General features: G+C 38.3%; 10 protein-coding genes and 1 non-coding gene across 11 annotated transcripts; 5 read left to right on the top strand and 6 right to left on the bottom strand. All coding sequences in view use genetic code 12, as the record gives it.

Moving 5' to 3' along the window:
- Positions 1-32: 32 nt before the first annotated feature.
- RAS2 (Ras2p) lies at positions 33-1,076 on the bottom strand (the record flags this gene model as incomplete). Its single annotated transcript, XM_036808494.1, has 1 exon — positions 33-1,076. The coding sequence occupies one exon, from the start codon at positions 1,074-1,076 to the stop codon at positions 33-35; it is 1,044 nt and encodes a 347-aa protein (XP_036665225.1).
- A 987-nt stretch (positions 1,077-2,063) lies between these two features.
- On the bottom strand, positions 2,064-4,508 carry CPAR2_806000 (uncharacterized protein; the record flags this gene model as incomplete). Its single annotated transcript, XM_036808493.1, has 1 exon — positions 2,064-4,508. One exon carries the CDS (start codon positions 4,506-4,508, stop codon positions 2,064-2,066), a length of 2,445 nt encoding a protein of 814 aa, XP_036665224.1.
- Positions 4,509-4,652: 144 nt separating this feature from the next.
- Positions 4,653-5,921, bottom strand: CMK1 (protein kinase; the record flags this gene model as incomplete). The annotated part of the gene is made up of 1 exon (XM_036808492.1): positions 4,653-5,921. The coding sequence occupies one exon, from the start codon at positions 5,919-5,921 to the stop codon at positions 4,653-4,655; it is 1,269 nt and encodes a 422-aa protein (XP_036665223.1).
- A 351-nt stretch (positions 5,922-6,272) lies between these two features.
- Positions 6,273-9,674, top strand: MAK21 (RNA-binding ribosome biosynthesis protein; the record flags this gene model as incomplete). Its single annotated transcript, XM_036808491.1, has 1 exon — positions 6,273-9,674. One exon carries the CDS (start codon positions 6,273-6,275, stop codon positions 9,672-9,674), a length of 3,402 nt encoding a protein of 1,133 aa, XP_036665222.1.
- Positions 9,675-11,431: 1,757 nt separating this feature from the next.
- Positions 11,432-13,201, top strand: RAX1 (Rax1p; the record flags this gene model as incomplete). The annotated part of the gene is made up of 1 exon (XM_036808489.1): positions 11,432-13,201. The coding sequence occupies one exon, from the start codon at positions 11,432-11,434 to the stop codon at positions 13,199-13,201; it is 1,770 nt and encodes a 589-aa protein (XP_036665221.1).
- A 256-nt stretch (positions 13,202-13,457) lies between these two features.
- RPL19A (60S ribosomal protein eL19) lies at positions 13,458-14,386 on the bottom strand (the record flags this gene model as incomplete). The annotated part of the gene is made up of 2 exons (XM_036808488.1): positions 13,458-14,034; positions 14,385-14,386. Coding segments are annotated over 2 exons (579 nt in total).
- A 342-nt stretch (positions 14,387-14,728) lies between these two features.
- Positions 14,729-15,049, top strand: CPAR2_805950 (uncharacterized protein; the record flags this gene model as incomplete). The annotated part of the gene is made up of 1 exon (XM_036808487.1): positions 14,729-15,049. The coding sequence occupies one exon, from the start codon at positions 14,729-14,731 to the stop codon at positions 15,047-15,049; it is 321 nt and encodes a 106-aa protein (XP_036665219.1).
- Positions 15,050-15,273: 224 nt separating this feature from the next.
- ADE2 (phosphoribosylaminoimidazole carboxylase) lies at positions 15,274-16,986 on the bottom strand (the record flags this gene model as incomplete). Its single annotated transcript, XM_036808486.1, has 1 exon — positions 15,274-16,986. The coding sequence occupies one exon, from the start codon at positions 16,984-16,986 to the stop codon at positions 15,274-15,276; it is 1,713 nt and encodes a 570-aa protein (XP_036665218.1).
- Positions 16,987-17,355: 369 nt separating this feature from the next.
- Positions 17,356-19,815, bottom strand: TEC1 (transcription factor TEC1; the record flags this gene model as incomplete). The annotated part of the gene is made up of 1 exon (XM_036808485.1): positions 17,356-19,815. The coding sequence occupies one exon, from the start codon at positions 19,813-19,815 to the stop codon at positions 17,356-17,358; it is 2,460 nt and encodes an 819-aa protein (XP_036665217.1).
- Positions 19,816-22,314: 2,499 nt separating this feature from the next.
- On the top strand, positions 22,315-22,574 carry CPAR2_805920 (uncharacterized protein; the record flags this gene model as incomplete). Its single annotated transcript, XM_036808484.1, has 2 exons — positions 22,315-22,345; positions 22,435-22,574. 2 exons carry the CDS (start codon positions 22,315-22,317, stop codon positions 22,572-22,574), a joined length of 171 nt encoding a protein of 56 aa, XP_036665216.1.
- Positions 22,575-23,976: 1,402 nt separating this feature from the next.
- CPAR2_t_cp_Val(AAC)_55 lies at positions 23,977-24,050 on the top strand. Its single transcript has one exon. It is a non-coding gene; the product is annotated as a tRNA-Val (tRNA).
- The last annotated feature ends 1,466 nt before the right edge of the window (positions 24,051-25,516 follow it).

The following is a 25,516-nucleotide window of genomic DNA, read 5'->3' as shown; positions in this document are numbered from 1 at the left end:
CTAGCTTTAGACCATTAGCGATCCCTTCCCAATCAAGTTATAACACAACATTTATCTTTCGGGCTCTCAACTTCCCTCTTTGATGAGTACTGTCTGTTAGAGCCTCTTCTTTTCCTTGTGTTGTCATTTTTACCCAGTGGGACATTAACTTCCTCATTGTTGGTTTGCGCAAGTGTTGTCTCGCCATCAGCTAAAGTGGTTTGTGAAGTAGATGTGCCTCCATGGTGTGAGTTCTGTTCTTGAGGAATTTGCAGCAATTGTGTGTCAAGGACAAGGCTCTTGTTGTTGCTATCACCAACAAGACTTTTGTTTTTAGCAACCTTGATTGAGTTAGATGAATACCCTGGTTTTGATTGTGATGGCAGACGTGGTGGTATTTGCAACAGAGAGTCGGTCCTCATGGCATGGAGCGAATTGGAATTGCCGAGACTCATTGAACTACTTCTTGATAAATCATGATTCGTACAATATGCAACACCAGTAAGCCCTCTTTTATTACTTGAAAGACGATTCTGTGGCAATGATATTTGAGACTTTAGTCTTATTTCCCCGATGACGTCAGTGACTGCTTTGAAAATCTCAGTGATGCCAACATTTTCCTTAGCAGAACATTCGTGAAATGATATTGCTCTCAACTTGGTTGCCAACTCCCCACCTTCCTCGTAATGTACTTGTCTTTCACCTTCCAAATCCGATTTACAACCAACAATGAAAATAGGCGGCATTTGCGTTCTAAACATGTTTATATGGTGATAATAGTCTTCAATAGACAAGAATGAGTTCAGATCATCAATAGCGTACGCAAAAATTAAGCACGATGCATTGAGGATGGTTAACTGCATGCTTTTCATATACATATCATTAGTGAAGTCTGAATCATAAATTGTCAAAATATCACAGTCACCTTGACCATTGATGTATTTCTTGGTGTATAAATCTTCTTCTTCAATATTCTCCATGAATTGATCATGAATAAAGCGGTAAATCATTGATGATTTACCAACATTGCTTGCACCTAGGATGCAAACATCATATTTTTTGGTGATAACTTGCAAGTCATCATGGCATACCTCCATCTTTTCTTGCTACTAAAATTTTCTTGAGGCAGTGTTGCTATCTTGGAGAAGTCAGTTTGTATAAGCACAATTGGCTAATTGAAGTACTCTTAGCTCCCCTTTATCTTCTTTCAAAAGTAACTCTTCCTTTTCACTAAATTTTTGGACAACAAAATATTTAAATTGGTTTAAGCAACAGTAGTTTTGGTGGGCAGCGGGTTCTCTTTATTGTACTCTCCGCTGAAGAGCTGTTGCGAAAAGAAAATTAAGCGACAAAATTGTTTAAGAAAAGACGTAAATATCGTTTAAACTTGGATAATTTTTGAAAGGAATGTCAATGATAATCAGGATGAAGAAAAGATGGTGAAAACTATTGAGCAGTAGCAAAAAGATAGAGATTTGATATAAATAATACAAATGGAAAGGGTTATGTACCTTCAGACATTTACACAATGTGGCACCTCACGTGTTACAGAAAACAATGTGATGTCGTCACTGGTATGATTGTTATTGTTATTGTTATTGTTCTTATTACTTTTGTTACTGTGCCCAATTGCATTGTTTTTTGTTCGTTTTGTGTTGCTACAACGGTTTTTTCTACCATTCTAAAAAATTTCTTTTGTTTTGTTTTGATGTACACTACCCTAAGACAAATTACGTAATACATAGGAACTCCGAAATTGTTCACATGACATTTCATGTTAATGTGTACTGCATGGTTTGTTCTATCCATCACAGTTCTCCTCGTAACTTGTGCTGCTGCCCTTTAAACTTACATCGGTAATTTCAATCTACCAAAGTAGTTTTTTTGTTTTTCTGCGCTCATCGTGGATGTTCAAAGCCTTGTTTTCAAATACTACACTGATAAGACAACAATAGCAACCGCTCTTTCATTGTGTATCCCACACTATTAGAATTGTGACCACACCGGCGGCTCTCCTATCTGTTTTCGCTGACGTATATCCGCGTATGTTTATCAACGCCTCAGTTTTGTACGTAGTATCCCCGTCAAGTGTTCAAAAACTCTTGCAATTGAGCTTCACTAGTACCATCGTATTCGATATCACTAAGATCACTCATCTCAACATCTTCTAGCAGTAGAGTGTTTACCATACCGGTGTTCTGTCCACCATCATCGACATAACCTGACAAATTTTCATCACCGATATTCTCGGCGGTGACCTCCAATCCATTTGCAGAAAGTTTCGACATTGGAACCAACTCATTGCTTCCTTCATCATCGTTGACTGCAATCCTAGCAATTTCCTTGTCAAACTCCCTCTTCCACACTTTCATTTTCTTACAAACATTGGAACTTGGTTTATTTTCTTTCCATATAGTTGCGGCTAACACATCTACGTCACTCTTGAATTGTTGTATGTTTTCATACCCATTACGCTCATTGTGCCTCATCATTGCTTTCAAGCTCTTACAACAGTTTATGTCCTTAGTGGTAGTTTTGGGAACATAGTTTAAAATCACATGACCAGGATCGTATTTCGAATTTAGTTTCTCAATTGATAATTTAATCACTTGACTCAATGGGAAGTAATACATATCAGCAATACTAAACGCCATGTCATCTATTTCCTTAGCAACAACTTGTCGCTGTGTGTTGAACTCATTCATTAATATCAATCTACTCAAATCTTGAACCAACACATTGGCGAATTTGATCTTCTCATTAATTTGTGATTCATTTGGTCCGTTCAGTTCTAAATTGTTGAAGTCGTACAATAGTGAGCCAGACATTGTTGATCCACTGCCTGACCCCGTCCCCAACGTACCAAAGTCATTATTTTTACGCACCAAAGGCGCACCATTCTTCAACTCTCGTTTCAAGCACCAATATCGGCATATTTCATTTGCTATAGACGTTAAATCCAGGCGAATTTCCTCCTTTGTACGATTTGGTAAAACACTCAATTCCAATACTTGATTCATTGACTCTTCGGGCAAGTTGACTTGATTCTCAACTTTCAACGAATACATCAATTCAACCAATTTATCACTAAATATTTTGGGTGCTATTGGTGTATTCGATTCAGTTTTCCATTTAAATATATTGAGTTTGTTTGCAACTTTTTGATCACTACTCAACTTGGCATTTTGTTGATTCAAAAGCTTTGTATCCGTATAGTAGAGTCTCGTCTTTTCAATACCTTCAAGGATCGAAGGAAGTCTATCTAGCTCAGATGGTGGCGTATGTTTATCACAATAGGATCTAAGCGTAAGCTTATTAGTCAAAGCACCTTTCACGCCCTGCGTCATTTCCATGTGCAAACCAGCTCGCTTGGCACAAGTGACATGATATGCTTGGAAACAACTTCTATTCGTACATTGAATACAAGCTCCAACTCTTTGTCGACAAATATAACACGTCAACTTCCATCGGCTCTTTGGTATTGATTCCATTCCTTCAATTGGTTCCATGTACACTGGGTTGGCAAAATACAATTCATTAATCCATAATCCACATATTACATGGCCCCATAAGCTGTTATCTAATTGCTTAAAAGCCCCCGTGGTGCTAGGACAAAATACACATTCTGTAACCTTGCTTTTGTTTATCATACATTTACGACAAAGCCATTGTCCCTCTGGGATAAACGCAACACCATAACACTCCTGATGCACAGCTATGTCACAGCCATCACAGAACACAATAGCATTTGAGTTATCACAATCACTGTCATTGCAAACTGCACATCTTTGATCATAGATGGACCCTGGCTCTATGCCATCGTCATTCCCATATTTCAAATTATTATGACCCATGGTTAGAAGTCTATCATTTGGACCAAGTCCACCATTTTGTCCATCATTATTCGTCAACATATTCATGCGATGTTCAAGTTTGCTCCATTCATCTTCTAATGTACTGATCATTGTTTCAAACACTTCCGGGGTAATCTTTATGACATTTTTGGTTTGTTTGTTCCTATCCTGTAGGTAAAGTGTATCTTGTTCATCCATATCATACTCCACTAATAACTGTCTTTTATTTAGGTATTGTTTAATCGTTGACTCGTGGTCGATTTGATCGCTTTGCTTCACTATGCTCGTCGGTATTTCAAATTGTCTTATATACGTATCCCTTCCACAACGGTCACTATTCTTTGAAGGCTCTCGAAATCCGTAGTCGAGAAGCTGTTTATTGAATTTGATGTTGGGATTGGGAATCGTGGGTTGAATTTTTTTGAAAACAGGGGCTTTCAAATTCAAGATCGGCCTACCGCTCGATGCCACAGTACTGTTTCCACCCACCAGCAGTGAGGTTTCTTTGACTTCATTGTTCTTCAGGAGACCGATGAAGAAGACCGGTAGTTGCAGCGATTCACCTAAATCAGGATACAACTCAGAAAGGTCTTTTTCCTCACGGGGCTTCTGGACGTACAAGTCATGATTCAATGGAGGTACCTGATTTATAGTAGATGAGTAGTCGGTAGTCATATCATCGGTTCAAGTAAGCAACCAGAGTCAAGTCAATTCAATCAATGCTTCTATAAGATTTACATAAATTTAAACATAAACAAATCTGCATAATAACTTTTTTTTATCGCACACGACTTTCACAATGTTGCACCCACCCCTTTATCAAATGGAAAATTTGGCTGGAGATCGTTGGTTACCTTCAACAACACCTATGCCTCCGCCTATATTGTTTCTTACATCTTCCCTCAGTTTCTTGAATTTCAACCAGGACTGCTCGCGTGAAGGGCAAGTGGAAGTGATTGGTGTACTCAACTCAGTAACGCACTCAGGAGTCATACAAAATGCACCTCGCGCGACAACATCATCGTCATCGTTAATGTCCTTGTGAGTTGATGGTGAATTAAGTATTGATGACCTATCTCTTGTTTGGGTACGTTTAGGCATATCTTGAAAAATTTTGTGTATTTCTGCCCTTTGTGTTTCGAATACAGAAGAGATTGTCTCATTTTTGTCGCCAGTAGGCCTTGTTGAGTCAGTTGAACAGTACTTGTGCTTCAAATCTATCAGTGTAGGTCTGCTGTCAGGGTTTAGTTCGAAACAAGATAATATAAACTCCTTGGCAGACTCAGGTATCTCCACCCAGTATTCCTCTGGTTCGAACAAATACCTTCTGTTCTTGATAGCATCTTTGGTTTCATCATCTGTTTCACAATCAAATGGCATGTACCCACACAACATAAAGTACGAACAGACACCAACGGCCCATATATCAACAGGGAAATTGTACCCTTTTTCGCGATCAAAGATTTCTGGAGCCATATAACTCAATGTTCCGGACATATCACGTAGTTTCTGCTGGGGTTTCAACACTCTAGCCAAACCGAAATCGCCAAGTAATATTTCATTGGAACTCTTCAGCGAAAATAGAATGTTCTCTGGTTTTATGTCCCTATGTATGATCAAATTGGAGTGTAGGTAAGACACGGCCGATATTAGTTGAATGACAATATCTCTCGCCATAGATGCCTCAAGTTTGCCCCCAGGCGAATCATGAACTATTTTGTTGAATAGGTCACCACCTTCAGCCAAATCTGTAAGAAAGTAGAAACTGTTGCACGTCTCAAAAAAGTCAAACAACAGCAAGATTTGAGGATGAGACGTCGATATTTGACTCAAAATTTCAAATTCACCCTGTAGTAGCAGTTCCAACCCATAGGATAGACTCTTGTTGTATTTCTTTGCAGCATAGTGTTTCCCTGTGTGTTTATTCTTGCACTCATAAACCACTGAATATGAACCTTCGCCTATGGGAGCTTTTGAAAGCAAATACTCCGAGCTTCGGGATGAAATGGTGGTTGAGCTGGATGTTCCGGATACCGGTGTCTGTGACGAGCTCCAAGGAGTGAATTTTTTCGTGTATAGATGTGTCATTGTGTGGGGGATATAGTAAATATATTGCCAAAGTAAATTTCGTGAATCCACGTTTCTCAACAATTGTATACAGAGCAATCCACAAAGATCCAAGCAAAAGCGATAATTGCTTAACCGACTGGAAAAACTTCATGCACACATGTAGAATATGCAGCACCTTCTAAAGTGTGACAAAGTCAGTTGAATGTAGAATTCCTAATATGGCAGCTGGGTGTGAACTAGTGCATCTATGTAGTGCCATCCTGCATAGAGTTAAAGATGTCCTCATCACCTAAGAAAATTTATTTTAGCAGTAGAGGAGATCCACCCACATAATTGAAGTCCAACACAGGAATATACTACGAGAGGAAAATGAGCTCTATTTTGAACTTGTCAAATTTAAAGGACAAGATAACGTCAAAGTTGAGTCTACAAGGATCCTCAAAGAATCAAAAATCTGGAAAGGATTCAAAGGAGAAGGATCAACAGAAGCCCAAGGAGTCGAGCAAAATCGAAAAATCAAAGGAATCGAAGAGAAAGTCTAGCAAACAAGACAAGGGTAGTAACGTCGAAAAGGTTATAGATGCAAACAGTAAGAACAATGCAGACGAGACATTGCGTCAGGAAGCCTTGGCTTTAGGTGCTACAGAAGAAGATTTGAAGTTATTACAAGGAATTGAAAGTGATGATGATAAAAGCGAGATTGAGTTCAATGATGACTCGAAATTGGATAAACACTTTGGAGACGATTTAAGTAAATTTATAAAAGAGATTGGCTTGGGCAATGGAGAACCCGTTGTCATTGATGACGAAAATGTTGATGAGGCAGACCACAATGATAATGACGGGGAAGCACAAGATGAGCTTCTAGGTGAGAAGGAGGATTATATCGATGAAGAGAACTCGTCTAGCTCTGCGTCTAGTTCAGAAGAAGAGGAAGAGGAAGAGGAAGAGGAAGAGGAAGAAGAAGAGGAAGCTCCTGAATTAGTCCAAGATGACAGCACCATTAGCTTTACCAACGGCGAGGACCAAGTAGTTGTTAAAGAAGCGGAGCTCAAGAAGTCCAAAAAAGATCCAAAGAAGGAAGAGAATTCCGATGAGATTACTGATTTCTCAATGGTATCCAGTGGGAAACTCGTTGTTCCGAATAGATTGGATTGGTACAATATATTTCCACTTACCAACGCGGAAGGTTTGCCTAAACTAGACCGGTTTGCTCGTGAAAGATTACTTGAGCGTGGACAAAGGACGTTAGACAAGGACAACAAGGTTTATTTGGAAGAGTTTGCTTCGAACTCGTCTCAAAAGAAATTCTTGTCACAAATCTTATCTGATGGTACTTTGAATGATAAAATTTCAGCATTAACCTTGTTGGTACAGGAAGCTCCACTACACAACATAAAAGCACTTGACACCCTTTTGTCTTATTGTGATAAGAAATCCAGAACTGCTGCATTACAATCGATAGTTGCATTGAAGGATTTGTTACTCAATGGTCTATTGCCTGATCGTAAGTTGTTTGCATTTGATAAACAACCATTGTCGAAAGATGAATCTTCGATGACTGATGCTCAATTAGCTGTTTTCTTGTTCGAGGATCATTTAAAAAAGACATACTTTAAATTACTTCAAATTTTGGAAAGGCTCTTGCAGGATCCAATTGTCCACGTTAGGATGAATGCTTTAAACCATGTTTTTGATTTATTGAAGTCAAAACCAGAACAAGAAGTGAACTTGTTAAAATTAGGTGTCAATAAATTGGGTGATACCGATAACAAAGTAGCAGCAAAAGCTTCATATTTGATTTTACAATTAGAACAAACACACCCAGCAATGAAGAAAATCGTCACCGATGCAGTTATTGATGTTATATTCCAAAGCACAACTGATGATCACACTAAATACTACGGTGTCACTACACTCAACCAAACAATCATCACAAGAAGAGAGGACGAATTAGCAAATGCTTTGGTAAAGACCTATTTTGCATTATTTGAAAAAGTGTTGATTGAAAGTAACACTTTTGGCAAAGATGCAAACGATTCAAAAGACAAGTTAATTGGAGAATCTCAAAAGGGAAGAAAGAATAATCGCAAGAATTTCAAGAAGGGTAAAAAGGGAGGTAAATCAATCAAAAAAGAGGATAAATCACAGCAAGAGATTATCGAAGAAAAAAATTCAAAAATGTTTTCTGCTTTGTTGACAGGATTGAATCGTGCTTTCCCCTTTTGCGACTTGCCTAATGAAATCTTTCAAAATCATTTGGACACTCTATTCAAGATTACACATAGTAGCAATTTTAATACGGCTATACAAGCTTTAGTGTTGATTAATCACATCATTACCAAACAAGAGTTGAATGCGGATAGGTATTATCGAACATTATATGAATCCTTACTTGACGCAAGATTAGTAAACACTTCAAAGCAGGGGATATATCTTAACTTGTTGTACAAATCATTGAAGAACGATTCATCCAATATTCCTCGGGTTTTGGCTTTTGTGAAGAGGATAATGCAGGTTATTGCTCACTGGTTGAATGTAGGAGCTATTGCTGGTATGTTGTACTTGCTAATGGAATTGTCCAAGTCAATTCCTGAAATTAGTGATTTATTGATCGATGTCAACTCAAGACCTGATGAAGAAAAAAGTGAAGAACCGAAAAAGGAACCATCAGTCGATGTTGAAGGTTCGGACAAGACAGATTCAATCTCGGTTCAGCAAACCGATGTGTACGATCCAAAGAAACGTGACCCCAACTATGCCAATGCTGATAAATCGTCATTATGGGAAATTGATTTGTTTGTCAACCATTTCCACCCAACCGTGTCACTTTATGCTTCCTCATTCATTGATGGTACTCCCCAAACTAAACCGGATTTGGGCTTGTACACATTAGCTCATTTTTTGGATCGTTTTGTTTACAAAAATGCCAAGCAAAAGCCACAAACAAAAGGTTCTTCAATTATGCAACCTTTGGGAGGTGCGCACACGGGAGAATTGTTGGTTAGATCAACAAATGTGTTGGACAATTCAATGCCAGCTAATACAGAAAATTGGTTGAACAAGAAAGTCAGTGATATCAAAGCAGATGAGAGGTTTTTTCATCAATACTTTACCACTAAAGTCAATAAGTTGAAAAAGAAGACAAATGAGGAACGTGAAGGAGACAAAGAAGGCGACGACATTGATGAGGATAGGGATGAGAATGATATGGATGATGATGAAGTGTGGAAGGCTTTAGTCAACTCTAGACCAGATGTTGAAGCTTCATCCGGTGACGAAATGTCTGATCTTGATCCAGAAGATTTTTCTGATTTGGACGAAGATGATGAAGAAGTTGAGCTTCTGCAAGAAGAAGAAGAAGAGGGTGATGATTTTGAAGATGGTGAAATCAATGAGTTTGATAGACCACTTTCGTATGGGAACGACGATGATGATGATGTAGGTTCCCATAGTGAGCTTGGTGATGGCGATGCAGGAGAAGATTTGGATGATGAATTTGATGAAGATGAAGCTAAGATGTTCAACATCAATGACGAAGACGAATTGTCTGATTCTGAATTGGAAATAAAGATGTTGGAAGATATGGACGTGAGTGGAAGCGATAGTGATCAGGAAGAGAAACAACAAAAGACAGTGAAGCAAAGCAAAAAGAGAAAGAGTGGAAAGGAAGAGGATGATGCTTCCAAATCAAAGAAGAAGTCTAAAAGACCAAAAATTAAGGATTTGCCATTGTTTGCATCAGTGGAAGATTATGCAGATAAGTTATAAGATGGTGATGGTGATCACAAATATGCATTGTGATCATATATTTCCATAACTGATGAACCACGTAGCGCGTATATAAGTAGTCTGAGCAATTGGAGTGTAATAGATTAATCTCTTTTTAAAAAAAAACGTTTCCTCAACGTTTGCAACATATCTCTCACCTAGAAGTCAAATATTGTATGATTCCAACAAGACCCGATCAGTGGTTGTTTCCAATTGTTCAAAGTCAAGATAGTACCAAACTCCAGACATGGTCCTTTTCTTCCCCGAAGAGGAGAACCAGGACTCTCCGGGGAAAAAGTGTCCAGAAGATTTTACCGCCTTGTTTTCTAGCTGATTTTTGTTGGTCTCGTCGGAATCTTTGATGTTGCGAGAGTGAGTACTTTGAACCACGCGATAAGCTGTTGTGGTAGCATGAGTAGTGGTGATGATGGTGGTGACTGAATACTAAGAGCAAAAAGATGAAAGAAAGGAAGAAGAAAAGAAGAAAAGAAGAAAAGAGAAGATTGCAGAATGGGGGGGGGGGGGGGATTCGTGGTCTATTCATACTTTTGTATACAAAATTCACCAACTGTCGAATCTTTTGGTTGCCAAAATTTGATGCTTTTAAGTGAACTAAACATACACACAAGAATCAGCACAACTAAGAAAACATAATGAAAACTAAACAATGCGTTACTATGTAAGATGACGTGTACAGTATGAGCACCTACCTGTAATACTACCATTGTTCCCCCCCCAGAGTGCGGTTGTATGTGGTTGCAAAACTTCACTAAACTTGTATGGAGTGTAGCACTTGCATCGGTTTGAGATAGAAGGGACAACTTTGTATCATTCTGACAAGCCATAATGAAATGAGTATCATTTTATGTTGTATACACTGTTTGGACGGCTGATAAAGTGATTTCTTCTACTTTTTGTGTTGAAGAGTAGTCAAACGCGTTCGAGGTGCTTCTTTCCCATCTACATTCTGGAGGGAAAAATCCAACCAGCATGAATTTGACACTCCATGAGATATGCAGTTTCCTTGAGCCACAATAGAAGAGAACTTTCTCATGTATGTGACCATGTTTGGCTCACAAAGCTATTTAATCCTGTATATTTGACACTACCTGTATATCATTTACAGTTCGAATCATAGTTCCTATGTCAAGTGATATAGCATGACAAGTGTCTTAATGTATTTATTCTCCTGTTAAGGTTTGATGGTTACCTAGCAAGAGATACGGTAGACCAAAATGCCAATATAGCCTATTGTGTTGAGTCAATCAATGTGGTATAACACTAATAGATTATGTAGACAAGACATTCACATTTTCTTCAATCTTTCTCAATACAGCTTGATACTACTACCTCAGCTCGTTACAAATGGTTATCCACAGTATATTGGTGGCGATGATTGTAAAATTTAGTGACGATTGAATGTTAGACGATTATGAAACAATGTCTAAATAGCTGCACAAGCACAAAATACGAAGAGAAAAAAATTCTTGTTTGAGACCACACTACTTGTAATAGAATAAACAAACCCAACAAAGGCACACCACCATACACAATACGGACAAACAACAACTGTCTCTAGCTGAAGACACATAGGAAGAAGTGTCACTTTTTACCAACTACTCGACACTCATTTTGCTGTTGCTAAGCTGTCTTTAAAAGGTCCACGCAATCATACCACTACTAAAACAATATATACATCGCGTCCTAAGTCAGGCTATTACCTTCCGAAAGATCACACCAGCTAGCACTAGTCCACTATGTACAACGAGAAATATGCGCTGGATTTTCCCAATTCAAATTACTTGTCCAATTTAAATAACCTCAATGGAACAAATCAAAACATACATTTAAACAGGTTGCCAACCTTGGGGGAGATCTTGGCTAACAAGTCCAAATCACCAGTTGACTTGTTTACTTTTTATCAATTTATGCAAGATGTTGAAGGAAGAGTAGATTATTTGGATTTCTGGTTTGATTTAATCAATCACTTGAATTTATGTAAACATTATGTCAAGGGTTTGAGAGATTCCATTGTACGTCAGTCATCACACTTTCAATCAAATTCTCAACGTCAATCTCAGCAGATACGTGATGATACAAGTGTTGCTTCTGGGGCGAATCATCAAGTTCACAATGGCCCCTCGTCTCGTCCCATTTCATCAACAACGCCAACAAAAGGTGCATTTCAGTTTCGAAACTCAAACCCCATTTCCGATAAATCCAACAAGCACAGATCTTTGAGCTCGTCTATTTTACTTGATTTGATCATCAATGACAATATTCTTGAAGAGAATGATTCATATAGATTGTCAGCATTTTTAAGAGGTGATATAAATTTGGATAATGTCGATCCTAAATTGAAAGACCTTATTGAACAATATAATGCAGAGATTGAAGCCAATGAAAACAATGCTAATCGGGGTAGTAGTGGTAGTGGTGCTGGTGGCGCTGGTGGACAATCGTTCCAGAACCAGCAATCACCTGGCGGTATTTCAATGGGAAGATCCTCGCCAAGCTTCTTATCAAACCCGAGATTATCAGGTTCATCTTTCCACCCACCAAATCATCCCCATGAACCAAAGAGACTTAGTTCACAATCAGGATTGTTGAACGATGATGATGTTGATCATGACGATGATGGCGTTGATCATTTCCCTCATTCCAATGAATCTTCTTATGAAAACCAGTTGGATATTGGACAAGCCGATAAGGCTGTCACTCCTTCACAGTACGTGTCACTACAATCGGGTCACAGATCAGACACCAGCATTGACAAGTTGAAACATGATTATCCTCAACCTCAGAGCCCATACGCAAGACAATTTGGAAACAGCAATTTGCGTCATTCAAATAAACGTGAGTCCACTGTGAACCCTTCACTTTTGGAAAGATTAATCAGGGATTCACCGGCAACTTCGCATGGATCCTTCATTACTAGAGACAACTTGAGAGAATCATCTCATAATTTATTATTGAAATACTTTGTTGAAGATTCAGAGAAGAATTTGAATTTACCACCACAAGTTAACTCCTACATCATCAAACTGATTGAAGTAGATGGCCGTGACGATCCTGATGTTTTCAATTATGTCAAACACTTTGTTTTCAACAGATTGGAGAATGATCATTTACCCAAATTTCTTGACTTTATGGCCACGAGAAATATCAATCACTCAAACTTTGGAAGAATCATTGCTGGATTCTTTTTCTTGTTTATTGCCTTTTGGGTTAGTTTTATCCTTGTGTTTTTGAATTATCGAAAGGGTTTGAGACCGGTTATTGTATTACCATTTTTGTTGGCTTTTTACTTGATTGTTTCATCAATTTACTTGATTGATCCTATAATGGCTTGGTTTGGAATACTGGAAACTTTTTCGAAAAAGAATGGGCAATCACTACTCAGAATACGAGAAAAGTTTGTGTACAATTTCATTGTAAAGAGAAGTTTGTGGGTGTTGTTTTTGATTTTGGTCTTTACTGCTATTATGACAATTTTGTTTAGTTTAGTTCCCGGACATCGGTTATAGTTGGTGTATAGTGTTTCTAATTTTAATTTTCAGAATACAATTTTATGGTTTTCCAAATCTACAATTTAATTTCGAGTATAAAAATGTTTAGTGTATTACGGTCGACACCAGTCGTCTCCCACATTAATCCTTTATATATATTTCATCAACCAACAGAAATAGACAAGAAAGTACAAATTAAAAACTCTCTTACTAGATATACAAAGACAAAAAGACTTTAAACATTATCGCATCAAGATATTTCCTCCAACTCCATTTATTCGTCGGTGGTTCCTTCAGCCAAGTAAGCCTCTCTCTTTTCGTTAATTCTTTGTTGTCTTCTTTCTCTGGCAGCTCTGTTTCTAACTCTTCTAGCTTCAGCTTCTTCCTTAAGAGCCTTTTCACGCAAAGCTTCAGCCTTAGCAGTGATGATGTGTTCAACCAAGGATCTCTTGTGTTTAAAGGTGTTACCTTTAGCAGCCTTGTACAAGTTGTGGTACAAGTGTCTGTCAATCTTACCAGCATCTCTGTATTTAGCCAATAATCTTCTCAAGACTCTCAATCTTCTCATCCACAAAACTTGTTGTGGCATACGGGCATCCTTGGTACCTTTTCTCTTACCGTATCCCATGTGTCTACCAGCAGCCTTAGATTCCTTTAAAGCTCTAGCTCTGGACTTGGAGTGGATGGTGTTTGGTTTCTTGACAATAGTACCATTCTTGTACAATTTTCTAATAGCGTGTCTGGAGTTGGCGTTGGCAATTTCAGAGGTTTCATTTGGGTCCAACCAAATCTTTCTCTTACCGACACCAACAACACTTGCAGCAAGTCTCTTTTGAGTTCTTAAGTTAGCCCTGAAGAATATAGTTAGTATCAATGTTAGGATGTTGGATGTTTGCTGAATCAGGGTTAATCATGGTGATGAGTGCAAATGGCACCGTAATATAAAAGATCGCATACTGGCAGCATAATAGCCCCATCTCGAGCATTTGCTCGTTGAAGACGGCTGGCAAGCTCTGCTCTTAAAAATAAAATGAAAAAATCCTTTTCATGTGGTTTGTCATAACTTGTTGCTCTATTTCGTTACACGAAAAGTCTTTAATCGGACGGCCAATCTCCTCCTCCACTTTCACATGCACATTGCATTTGATGATTACTTCCTCTTGATCATGCAAACATCACTTCCACTGGTGCTATCACATACATCTTTGCTTGATATCTTGTAAAAGTATAAGAGATTTCCTCACCAGTACAATTTTTTTTTTCTTCTCTTGAAAAAAAGGATGGGAGATTAGTGCGTGAAAGGGAGTCGGAATTGTACTGATGTGCGGGTGCACTAGATTGAAAATAATTTTCTTTTCGCAATAACAATGATAATGCGTCTACAGCCCTAAAAAAGAAATTCACGTGATAGTTTTCAATATTACGCGCTTCTGTCCTGCATGCTGGTTGTATATCAATAGTCATCTCATCTCATTTCACTCAGATAAGTTTATAAATAGTCCACACGTCGTTTACATTACAACCAACCACATATCTGATTCAGTCATGGCCAAGTCGTTGAGATCAAAGTCTAAATTGCAAGCAAAGTCAGTGAAAAGAAAGGGTGAATTTGCTAAATATGCCGACGAAAGAAGTAAAAGAATAGCGGAAAGATTGGCTAAAGAAACAGCTAAACAAGAAGCTGAAAAGACAAAGGGTAAGCAAGATAATGGCCAAGAATCGATGGACGTGGATAAGGGAGGCGAAGACGGTGAGGAAGGAAAGAGCCAGAAGGTAAGCACTTCCGGATGGAGGGACTCTAATTCTCAGAGGTATAAACAAAGACAACTCAAGAATAAATCCAAAAAGAAGACATTGAAGTTTTAAGAGAGGGTGATCACGTACAGTGGAATCGCTAAATCCCACGTATTGCAAACCCAAGCACTATTGATTCAATGGAATAACCATTTGAGACAATTGAGAACATGCATCAGTTCAGATCCACGCTGGCTCGGGATCTGGATTATATTCAATGAATGACATAGAGACGGCAAAACTAACAAAGTTGTATATAAATTTAATGTATAATAACTATAACTTTAGCACAATTTTTACTTTTTCAACTTGTCAGTGAGGTAATCTTCATACCCAATCTCTTCAACAACTTCAGCTTTCTTCAACACTTCTTCCTCCATGTTCTGCATATAATTGGTCATTTTGTTCAACCATTTCGAATCAACTGCCCCCAAGATTCTTACAGCTAATAACGCAGCATTGGTACTGTTGTTGATAGCTACTGTGGCAACAGGAATACCCCTTGGCATTTGCACAATAGAATGCAATGAATCAACACCGTCTAAAGTGGAACCTTTTACGGGCACACCAATCACTGGTAGCGGAGTCATTGCGGCAACCATACCTGGTAAATGAGCAGCTCCACCAGCACCAGCAATGATACATTTCAATCCACGTTGTGCCGCTTCAATTGCGTATTTTGACATTCTATGTGGCGTACGATGAGCACTCACAATTGTTAATTCAAATGGAACACCAAACTGTTTCAAAATACGAGCACCAACCGCCATGACTGGTAAATCGGAATCAGAACCCATAATGATTCCAACTAGTGGTTGTTGTCTTTCGCCATTGGCATCTGGTGAAGCTTGTAGTTTATCACTTTTACCCATTATGTAAGCCAATCTATTTTCGGCATCATCCATCGACGAAGTGACAATGTTTATATGGCCCATTTTACGTTCAGGTCTGGTGGTTTTACCATACAAGTATACGGTTGAGTGTGGGGTTTCTAATGCGCGACGACACGTTTCCAATTCTTTGTTTGGTGTATCTTTATCACCCAAGACATTCAACATAATGGCATTGGTGATTGTCGTTGAAAATTCAGTGAAACCCCTTGGCATGGGTAATCCAGTCACTGCTCTAACATGAGCTTCAAACTGTGACGTGACACAAGCATCAATTGTATAGTGACCCGAATTGTGAGGTCTCGGTGCGATTTCATTAATTAAAAGCTCACCACTTTCTAATAAAAACATCTCTACTCCAAATATACCACAACCAGGGAAAGATTTAACAGCATTTTGAGCCAAAATCGAAGCCTTTTCTGCCAAAGTATCATTGATTCTAGCTGGTGCATAAACAAGATGACAAATATTATTTTGGTGAATGGTTTCCACGGTGGGATATGAAAACACCTCACCTTCGATTGATCTAACCACCATAACTGCCAATTCTTTGGAAAATGGGCACCATTTTTCAGCATATAACGGACGATCAGCTAAAAACTTTAAAGCTTTCTCAACATATGATTCATCTTTGACAACGAAATTACCTCTTCCGTCATATGCCAATGTTCTCGATTTTAACATGTATGGATATCCATACGCTTGACCAATTTTTAACAAATTGTCAGTAGTATTTTCAGCAATAGCTTGAGAATCAGTTACAGCAATACCATGTTGAATCAAATGTTCTTTTTGTAAATATTTATCCTGTATCAATTTAATAGTATCAGGTAACGGGTAAATCTCAATACTGGGGAACTTCAGTTGAATCATTTTCAAAGCATCAACATCAACATGCTCAATCTCAACAGTTAAAATGTCAACCTTTTCAGCCAATTTGGCAATAGATTCATAATCAGTGAAGGATCCATCAACATGTTCATCAAGGGCATTGATTTGCTTGGCTGGTGATTGCGGAGCATCTAAGATGACAGTTTTGATATTAAGTCTATGAGCCGCTTCCACTATCATACGACCAAGCTGGCCGCCTCCTAGTATACCTATAGTTTTACTGTCCATGGTGATGCGAAGTAAATGGAACTGAGAGACTGTTTCAGGGTGGTGGTCTTTTTTCTGATTAGATATCCCTATGATTACATCAGAGTCACAAAATTTGAAAATTTAATTTGAAACGGTTTTTTTTTTTAACTCTTCCCATCCACGTCGCACGAAAAAAAGTCAGAAGATGCAAAAAGAGCATGCCCAGAACTCCCTTTTACAGAACAGACTTTCGATACAAGCTTTAATAATTACAAATATACTCTGAACAATGAATGATAACGAAACGCAAAAACGAAAATGTCTAGCAAGGTGATTCTCTTAGAGCTCAAACATCTTTAAAAGTTTCTAGCTTTGAATGAATTAAGAATGTGAAAGGAAAAGAAGCGTCTAATAATCACTAGCATAACCTTGGATATAGCCCTGATTGGTGTATGAATATTCTTGAAAACTTGCTACTGGCTCCAAGTGTACTGGACCAGAAGGAACCATCATAAGGTCCATATTTGCCGATTGATGTAGTTTGTAGCCTGGATGATGAGGGTGATGATAATGGGCGGGCACTTGTTGTTGCATTTGAATCTCATAATCCGGATGATGAAAATGATGATTCACTGGTAGAGGTGGTGGTGGTGGTGGTGGTGGAAGGGGGTTTTGCAATGGACCAGCGTCCAAACCTTGTTGTAGCTGTTGTTGTGGTTGTTGTTGTGGTTGTTGTGAATGTAAATCGTTGCCAGCTATAAAGTGCGGCGGGTATCGAAGTTCTGGCACATATTCTGGATTCGATATAGGAAGCTTATTGGGAAAGGGCCTTGTGGTAGAGGCAGTGGTGGCAGTAGTGGCAGTGGCATTGGTAGTTGTTGGCACAGTTGTCGCTGTGTTGAAATCTTCAAAACGTTCACGATAAGGTGTCGGCACAGAAGTAGTGGCAGTGATCCTCCCAGGTCTAAGGTTAGGATGCATTGATGATCCCACTTGTACCGGATTAGCTTCCGCATCATAATCACCAGCTCCTGTCTCCTCAAAATAACTGGCGTAAGCATCATCGGCTTCTTCCCCGATGGCACGATTAGGATCATTGTAAGTGACAATTTGCGGAACTATGTTTTCATCAGCGGTTACCAAATGATCATTATTGACACCACCGGGTAAAATAATCTTGGTAGTCGTAGTTATAGCTTGTGCTATATCGTACACTTGCAGAAATTCCCAAAGTAAAACCAACTTAACTCTTGATTTCAACACCATGAACAGATCTTCGTCTTGAAGCACGGCGGAATCATCACTATCATTGTTACTTTCTCTTCCACTCCCACTCGTTTCATAGACAATCTGTTTAATCGAAAGTCCTCTTAATGCGACGGCAATGTCATGTGCCAGTTTTCCCATAAGGACAAATCGAATAAAAGGTTTCCAAAAATTGGTGACAAATTTGCATTCCTGATTCAATTGAATTCCACTTTGTCTATGCTTGGAAACTTCTTGTCCATAGGAGTAGATGCAAGTGAAGATACTGAACAGTTTCGATTTGACCCGTGAAGAAGATGACGATGCTGTTAGGTAGTCTTTACATTTCAAATTGTAATTTGCACTGAACCCAGATCCAACATCATACAGCTTTGGTGAAAAATCTTCAGGTAAATAAATCCTTGCCATGTTGTGTAAAACAGGAATGTTTGGACAATTTTCAAATTCACTCATCCCGGGGAATCGATGTGATATAGTTGAATTGTCATTCAACTTCAAGTGCTTCAAGATACCATACTTGTTGAAACTGTTTTTTTGAATGGTTAAAAGAACTGAATTTGAATTGTGATTGTTTATACTCATGTAGAAATTACCAATTTCCAACTCAGGCAAAGTAGTATCCGATGATGCATGACTTTTTCTTCTTCTTTTGGTAGCTGGTGCATGGTTTAAAGTTGATCTAACACTTCCATCGCCCCCGCTGCTACTAACCAATTTCCTCTTTACTGAATTGTTGAATCCCAATGACTTACTGAGGTTTATCTTGGAAAACACCGACTCAAACTTTTGCATAATCTTAGTATGTTCTTCTTCGTTGTTACAGCTGGGTCCATCATTAATCAAATTGATGATTTTTTGATTTTGTCCCAAGTTTTTGATAACTTGAATATGAGAAGAAACTTGCTTTCTGGTCCTGAATTTGCCTGTCTTAGTATAAATGTAATCGGAAATCAACTCATTTCTTCCACAAGATCGACCAGCAATCTTGATTTTATTTAATCCATTCTTTGGTATAAATGTTAAAACTTCTTCAAATGCTTGTTCAACGTCATCAGACCATATATCGGTATCCTCAACACGAGAGGCTTCTTCATGGTTGAGTTTGTTAACATTTTGGAGATCGGCAGCACCTTGAAACTCAGTATTCAGAGCACGGACTCCTTCTCCTTCGTTGAAGACCAAAATGTCGCGATCTTCACTACTATGGGTATAATAATCACCTTGTTGACTCTTTCCTAATGGATCACTGTGCTTATTCAAAAGTTTAGCACTAGCACACACTGTATCCCCTCCGTTTTGAATAAATGAGAGCTCTTCAGGGGTTAATTCGTGGTGGAGGTTGAAATTCGTCGAGCGAGGCATCTCCTTTCGCACCAACTTGGAAGATTCGTGAATTTGGTACAATTGTTTACCATTTGCGTCAAGTGCCACATCAACAATAATGGGCAATTTCTTTCTCTTTGTTGTCTCTTGTTGTTGTTGTTGTGATGGTGGAGGCATCTCCTCTTCTTGTTCAGTAACAGAAGTACCTTGCATGCTTGGGGATTGATCTTGTAAGTTTTGTTGAAGCTCTTGTGAAAGACCAAGCGTGTATGAACTCATCTTTTAGCTTTTTGTATGTAGTAGTCTGTTATAGCAATAATAGCTTTGTAGAGTATAAATAAAAGAATGGGCAAGTTTAGGTTAAATGAATGACTGTAGTTAAATTGGTCAACGACTTGTTAAATGAGTGACTAGGGCTGAACTATATTTAGTGGGTTACTTGAGCAACCTTTGATTTTGGTGTTGAAAGTGAATGTATTATTCAGGGTTCAATATCGTTGGACAAAAAACAAAAAACGAATAGTGATAAAAACTCAAAATATATACAGCACAGGGTATTTATCTCATGTATTTATAAACACTGAAGTATAATCTTATCGGCTTTGCAGGGGAGTTGCCGGTGGTAGTAGTAGTAGTAGTCCGTTGTACTTGGGTAGAATAGTATAGAACAATAGTAATGTGATTTCAAAAGAATGGGAAAAAGCAAAGCAAAAAAAAAAAAAAAAAAAATCTGGTGAGATTGGGGCAGCGAAGGAGGAGAAGAAGAAAAACAAACAATAAGGTACATAGCAAATACGGAAAAAAAATCTACATCCCCCTCCCATTTTTCAACTTTAACTTCCTTGACATCCGAATTTGTTGTTCATGCAATACACAAACCTTTAAATGAAAAAGGCTTTACGGGTAAATTATTATTAATGCATAGTTCCTTAATGTGTTGAAGAAAAGAGTGAAACGCGAGCGCGTATTTCATTGTCTAGGAACAATCGGGTAAGAAAATGAACCAAACAAGATAATCACAATAGGACCAGCATCTAATGTAATTACTTGATGAAATAGCATGTTTTTGATGCTTGTAGGTACGTTCGCTTCTGCGTATATAGCGTTGACTCTTTTGCGTTTGGATGTTTCTGAACTCACCTTTTTTTTAGTTGTGTGTGTCTACTGTTCGAACTTTTGTGTCTTTGTTTACCTTTTCTTAAGAAAAGGTAAACAAAGAACTCGTGCCTTAAATTGTGCACTGACGCACTACTGGTATAAGGTTAAGGTTATAATGACGAATAGCCCACATTCTCCCCGGGGAGCATCATACAAACGCGTCTTCTTTCACTCATACTAGGTTATGAACATGTGGCTTTTTTCCATCTGACGTAATTACGAGCTTTGATTCATGCAATTAGCCACAATCTAAGAATGATGCGAAGCAACCTTTAATATCAATGCAAATTCAGATCCAATGTGGTGTAAAGTGCAGTCAAGACCCCTTTCTATCTGTGGGGGGAATGGGGGATGCCCTCGAGATATGTAGTGGCGCTTTTTTTTGGGGTGTGTTGTGCCGCTCTATCCGCTTTCGAAAGAGACTACGTCTAACAAAACGTATTTAGTGTCTCTGCTTATCTTCATTATTCAAATCCTGATGGGGGTTGTTAGGATTTGCCAATGGAACTGTCGGATCATTCACGCGTGTAAAGTAATATTGCATCCTATTAGCGTGGTGGATCTTTATCTTGCAGCGATTGTAATTGCTGTTGGAGGAGATGGATGCGCAGCAGCAATTGCAATCCTATTGTCTCGCGATTGCTCAATTATTTATGCAACAACTGGAACATTCGGGTATATTTTACAACGCAGTTTATGCGCTAGAAGTAAATTAAGCTAGAGTTTGTGTCTTGGAGTCGGATTTATTAACTACACCAACTCATCTAACCAAGCTCATAACCAGAATCTAAAAATAAAACGAAAATGTTTCAGTTTTCATAGGTTAGTCAATCTGAGTATGTGGTATGATGGAAGAGAAATGGAGAATTTTATGGCAAGCGGCTAAAGTATAACTGAAGGAGCCGCATGTTAAAGATTTCCGTGCTCGGAATAATAGATGCCATTTGCTGTTGAGAATATTTGAAATTGTCAAATGATTTATGTTCTACAGTACGTTCAAAGTCAAAGAAACAAGGAGTGTTGTGAGATGTGAAGCTTTCCTTCTTGGACTTCGGTGACTGAAAGCGTGGCTTCTCGTGTAACACCCGAAATTTTGAAAAAAGGTGAAATTATAGAACTATATTTTTAATATGTGGCTCCTGTGTTCCATGAGAACGACTATTGATACTAAGCAAAGGTACTAGCAATTGAAACGTTTCTGCGCAATGCAACCAGATTGCTTAGTTTCGGTCTTTACCCGTTGTAGCTTCATGAATCCCGCCAAGTTAGAAAAAAAGTGGAACCACCTTGAAACAAGCAAAGTTTAAGAATATTATAAATTGTGGCTTCCTTGTGAATATCGCCTTAGAATGATAATACAGAGCACAATTACAATAGCAAGATATAATATCGCATCCAAAACGGGTAAAAACGGGCTTGCTGACAAAGCATGACCGCAAAAGAATCGGACATGATCCAAAAGAAGTAATTCGAAGAAGAAAAATATTTTCTCTCTCACACTAGGTCACTTACAATGTTTTTGGTCTGATTTTTGTATTTAAACAGCTTAAAATCTCTATTGCAATTTCATTGGTAACCTTTGAACAACTAGAACCGCCATCGTATATTTAATCAACGATAATGTGTATGTCAGCCAATTGTCAAGTTTGTGGTATGTGATTACTTAGAGGACATCAGTCCAGGAACCCATTAAAGGAGCAACGCTCCTAATAGAACCTTTCAACTAACGACAACTACTAGGGGGTAAAACATGGAGAGGTTGTGGAAATCATGTTGCTAGTGCAATGAGTTCTTACTCAAAGGATGAATGGTGCAAATGTGAGTCAGCTAGTGGTGCTGAGTTGAATGGATTTCCGCCAAAACAAGGGGATGCTAAATGACTAGGAGATCCCAAAGATGATCCGCAATTGAGTTCAGGACTCGTGTCGATGGTACTTTGGGGTTTAGTTTTAGTTGTCGGTGCAGTTTATATTTACAACAGTTATTCTGCTTGAAAGTGTAAAGTTTATGAGAGACGTTTGATTTGGTAGAGATATTTTAGTGTAGTTAGTCAATGGTATGTAAATATTAATGGTATGAGAATACTATGAAACCGAAGCTTGATTAAGCAACATCAAAGAGGAGCTTGTGTCCACTGTTTGTAGATAAGCTAATGTTTGGTTTTGAGCTTTAGAGCGGGGGCAATTCACTTTTAACTAATAGCTCGCGTACTTGCCTTTCAAAACGTTATACTCTCACACTTTGAGAAAAGGTTTCAACTTCACAACAAGGTTTTTTCGATTTTTTCATCACATTGGTTCTGAACTTGGTTACTACAATAAAGAGATGTCTATGATCACGGCTATAACCATAGTATTTTAACCTCCAGTGAAACCCAATGGTACCCCACTGTAACTTGGGACTTAACATACTTGCATGATCAAGTTTTGCTTCACCCTTGTTTTGCATAAATTCACTGTCCTACTAATTTGTACTTACATTTGGAAAATGAGAAAATATACGAGCAATCTTTTCAGCGGTTGTGCTAAAAACTTTTTCAAGGGCGTAGGTTAGGAGGTCAATAATTAAAGCCATTTTCGTCAGTGTGGGGTGATAGTCTAATGGGTATTGGCAGCTGGTCGAAATGGTGACTCGCTTTATATTTTGTCGTGAGTCGTTTTATTTAGGTAAGTTGAACGGTTTGGCTGCAAAAAGAAACGAAACATGAGAACAGGAGAATTATCATAAGAATATCGAGGGGAGGGGGGGGGGGTGTCAGACACGGCAGGATGCAACGACTTACAGGCCCGGCTTTATAAATTGCTACGGTTGGCATAGGATATCCATCACTTCACAATAATCCCTTAACTATCTATCGCATACTAAGCAAGTGCTTTATAACTTCAGTGCAGCAAATTTTAGATTCATCACCAGCCTTGTTCTGAACTTGATGTATCAAGTATACTGTCCATTCATCTAATATAGTTTTCAACACTTTTGACGGCTCCAGCTTTCAACAAGAATGTGCCACGGGGAAGAGATTTTGACTCTTTAATTTGCAAGTTTAGAAACTTTCAGCATTTGGATACAAAAAAAAAGAGCCACAAGAAATAAAGTCGACAAAGATAACCCCAAAATACACCTCGAATAATGTTTGCTTAATTCAGAAGTTACCATGTGCTTGTAAATTTGTTAACAGAGACTGCCAATACCGGATTTGTTCAAGATACTAACATTTCCAATTTCGGAATACTTTGAAAATGGCTCTCTTATTTATTGTAAAAAGTATTCTTTTTGTAAAATGGTTCTGTGGTCTAGTTGGTTATGGCATATGCTTAACACGCATAACGTCCCCAGTTCGACCCTGGGCAGAATCATTTGTTTTTTTTTTCTTTTTTTTTTCTTATCTCTGAAGAAGACATGACACTGGCTATTGCAGAGCACTTCCGTTTACCTTTTGGTTGATAATGTGAGTATGATGGTTTTCAGATGCTACAACGCTGAAAATCTGTTTTTTTTGGTAAATTTTCTTTGCGATATATTTTGCAACAGCAGCCTACAGGGGTCAATTGAGAGCAAAAATTGATTTTAGCAACAGCTGAATCAAGGTTAACCGGTAAACCCGAAACTGACGTCAACGGTATGATTTGCATTGGTTCATGTGATACTACCCAATTAGTCAACATGGCGGTATCGGGAATCTGTGTGCAAATGTATCATCTTTGTGATGATACAAATGTGCACAATCAAAGATGGTTACAAAAACCAACATCTCAACTTGTGTTTTTAAGTGGATTAGTTGGATTGGCATTTGGAAAATGCTGTCTGGTTATGAGCAACTTTAAAAATTAATTGCAATTTAGTGATTAGATAAGGAAAAGGGGAGAGACACAACGAGATAAGCAAAATTGACTTCTTTTAACTGAGTCAAATAGAGTTGTAACCCAAGCCAAGCTACGGCATGCCCGCCCCCCCCCCCCCGTAATTAATTCCAACACAACAAACTATTCAGATCAGCACAAGTACTTGTTGCCATGTCAATTCACCCTACCCAGTTGTCCTACGGATTGCGATGCAATCTATCTCATTTGTATATGACAAGTGTTGATTTTAGATTTTGGCGAAGCCAAGGTGTATTGCAAACTCATGCTCCTTCACACATGTACAACGTCAACTAGTATATTGCCCCAATCCAAGGATTAAACTAAAGACAAACACAAAGCAGAAATAGTCAAAAATCGTTGTTCAAAAGTCATTGTTGGTCTTACAACAAGCAGGATTCGAATACAGAGATAGTATAGAGTAGTAAGAGACACAAGAGACCATTCTACAGTGTCCCAAAGGGGTTTGTATATAACATATACCTCTTTTTACGTTTATTAGATAAAGAAGAAACGTCCTTGAGTGGGTTGGGGGCCAATTAAAGTTTATACGTACCACCTGTGATAACAATGGAATCTCCAATTTGTGATATCGACGTCTCCAATATGTAAAAATTGACACCACCAAAATGACTAGGTAATCTCTCCTAATTGACTAGATAATCTCTCCAAAATTGAACAAACTGTCTTTAGTTCACATTTGAATAGGTTTACTTATACAATTCGTTCATCAAAAAACTATGTTTAAGGTGGTCTCATCATAAAAGGATACTGTATTACTTTTGCATCTTATTAATAAGATTAGCTCTCCACAATTTTGATGTTTTGCTGCCATTACTGATTTGCATCGCGTGGATACAGATTTTGTGGTATTGAGATCTAGCATTGTAGAAAAAAAGGATAGAGGGTCCTAACCACATCATTGCAACATTTGAATCTAAATCCAAGGCAATTCATGGATG

The sequence above is a fragment of the Candida parapsilosis genome, contig 005807 (assembly GCF_000182765.1).
Source record: "Candida parapsilosis strain CDC317 annotated contig 005807".
Classification (NCBI taxonomy): domain Eukaryota; kingdom Fungi; phylum Ascomycota; class Pichiomycetes; order Serinales; family Debaryomycetaceae; genus Lodderomyces; species Lodderomyces parapsilosis.
The sequence above is the reverse complement of the archived record's forward strand: the minus strand, read 5'-3'. Positions and strand labels throughout refer to the sequence as shown.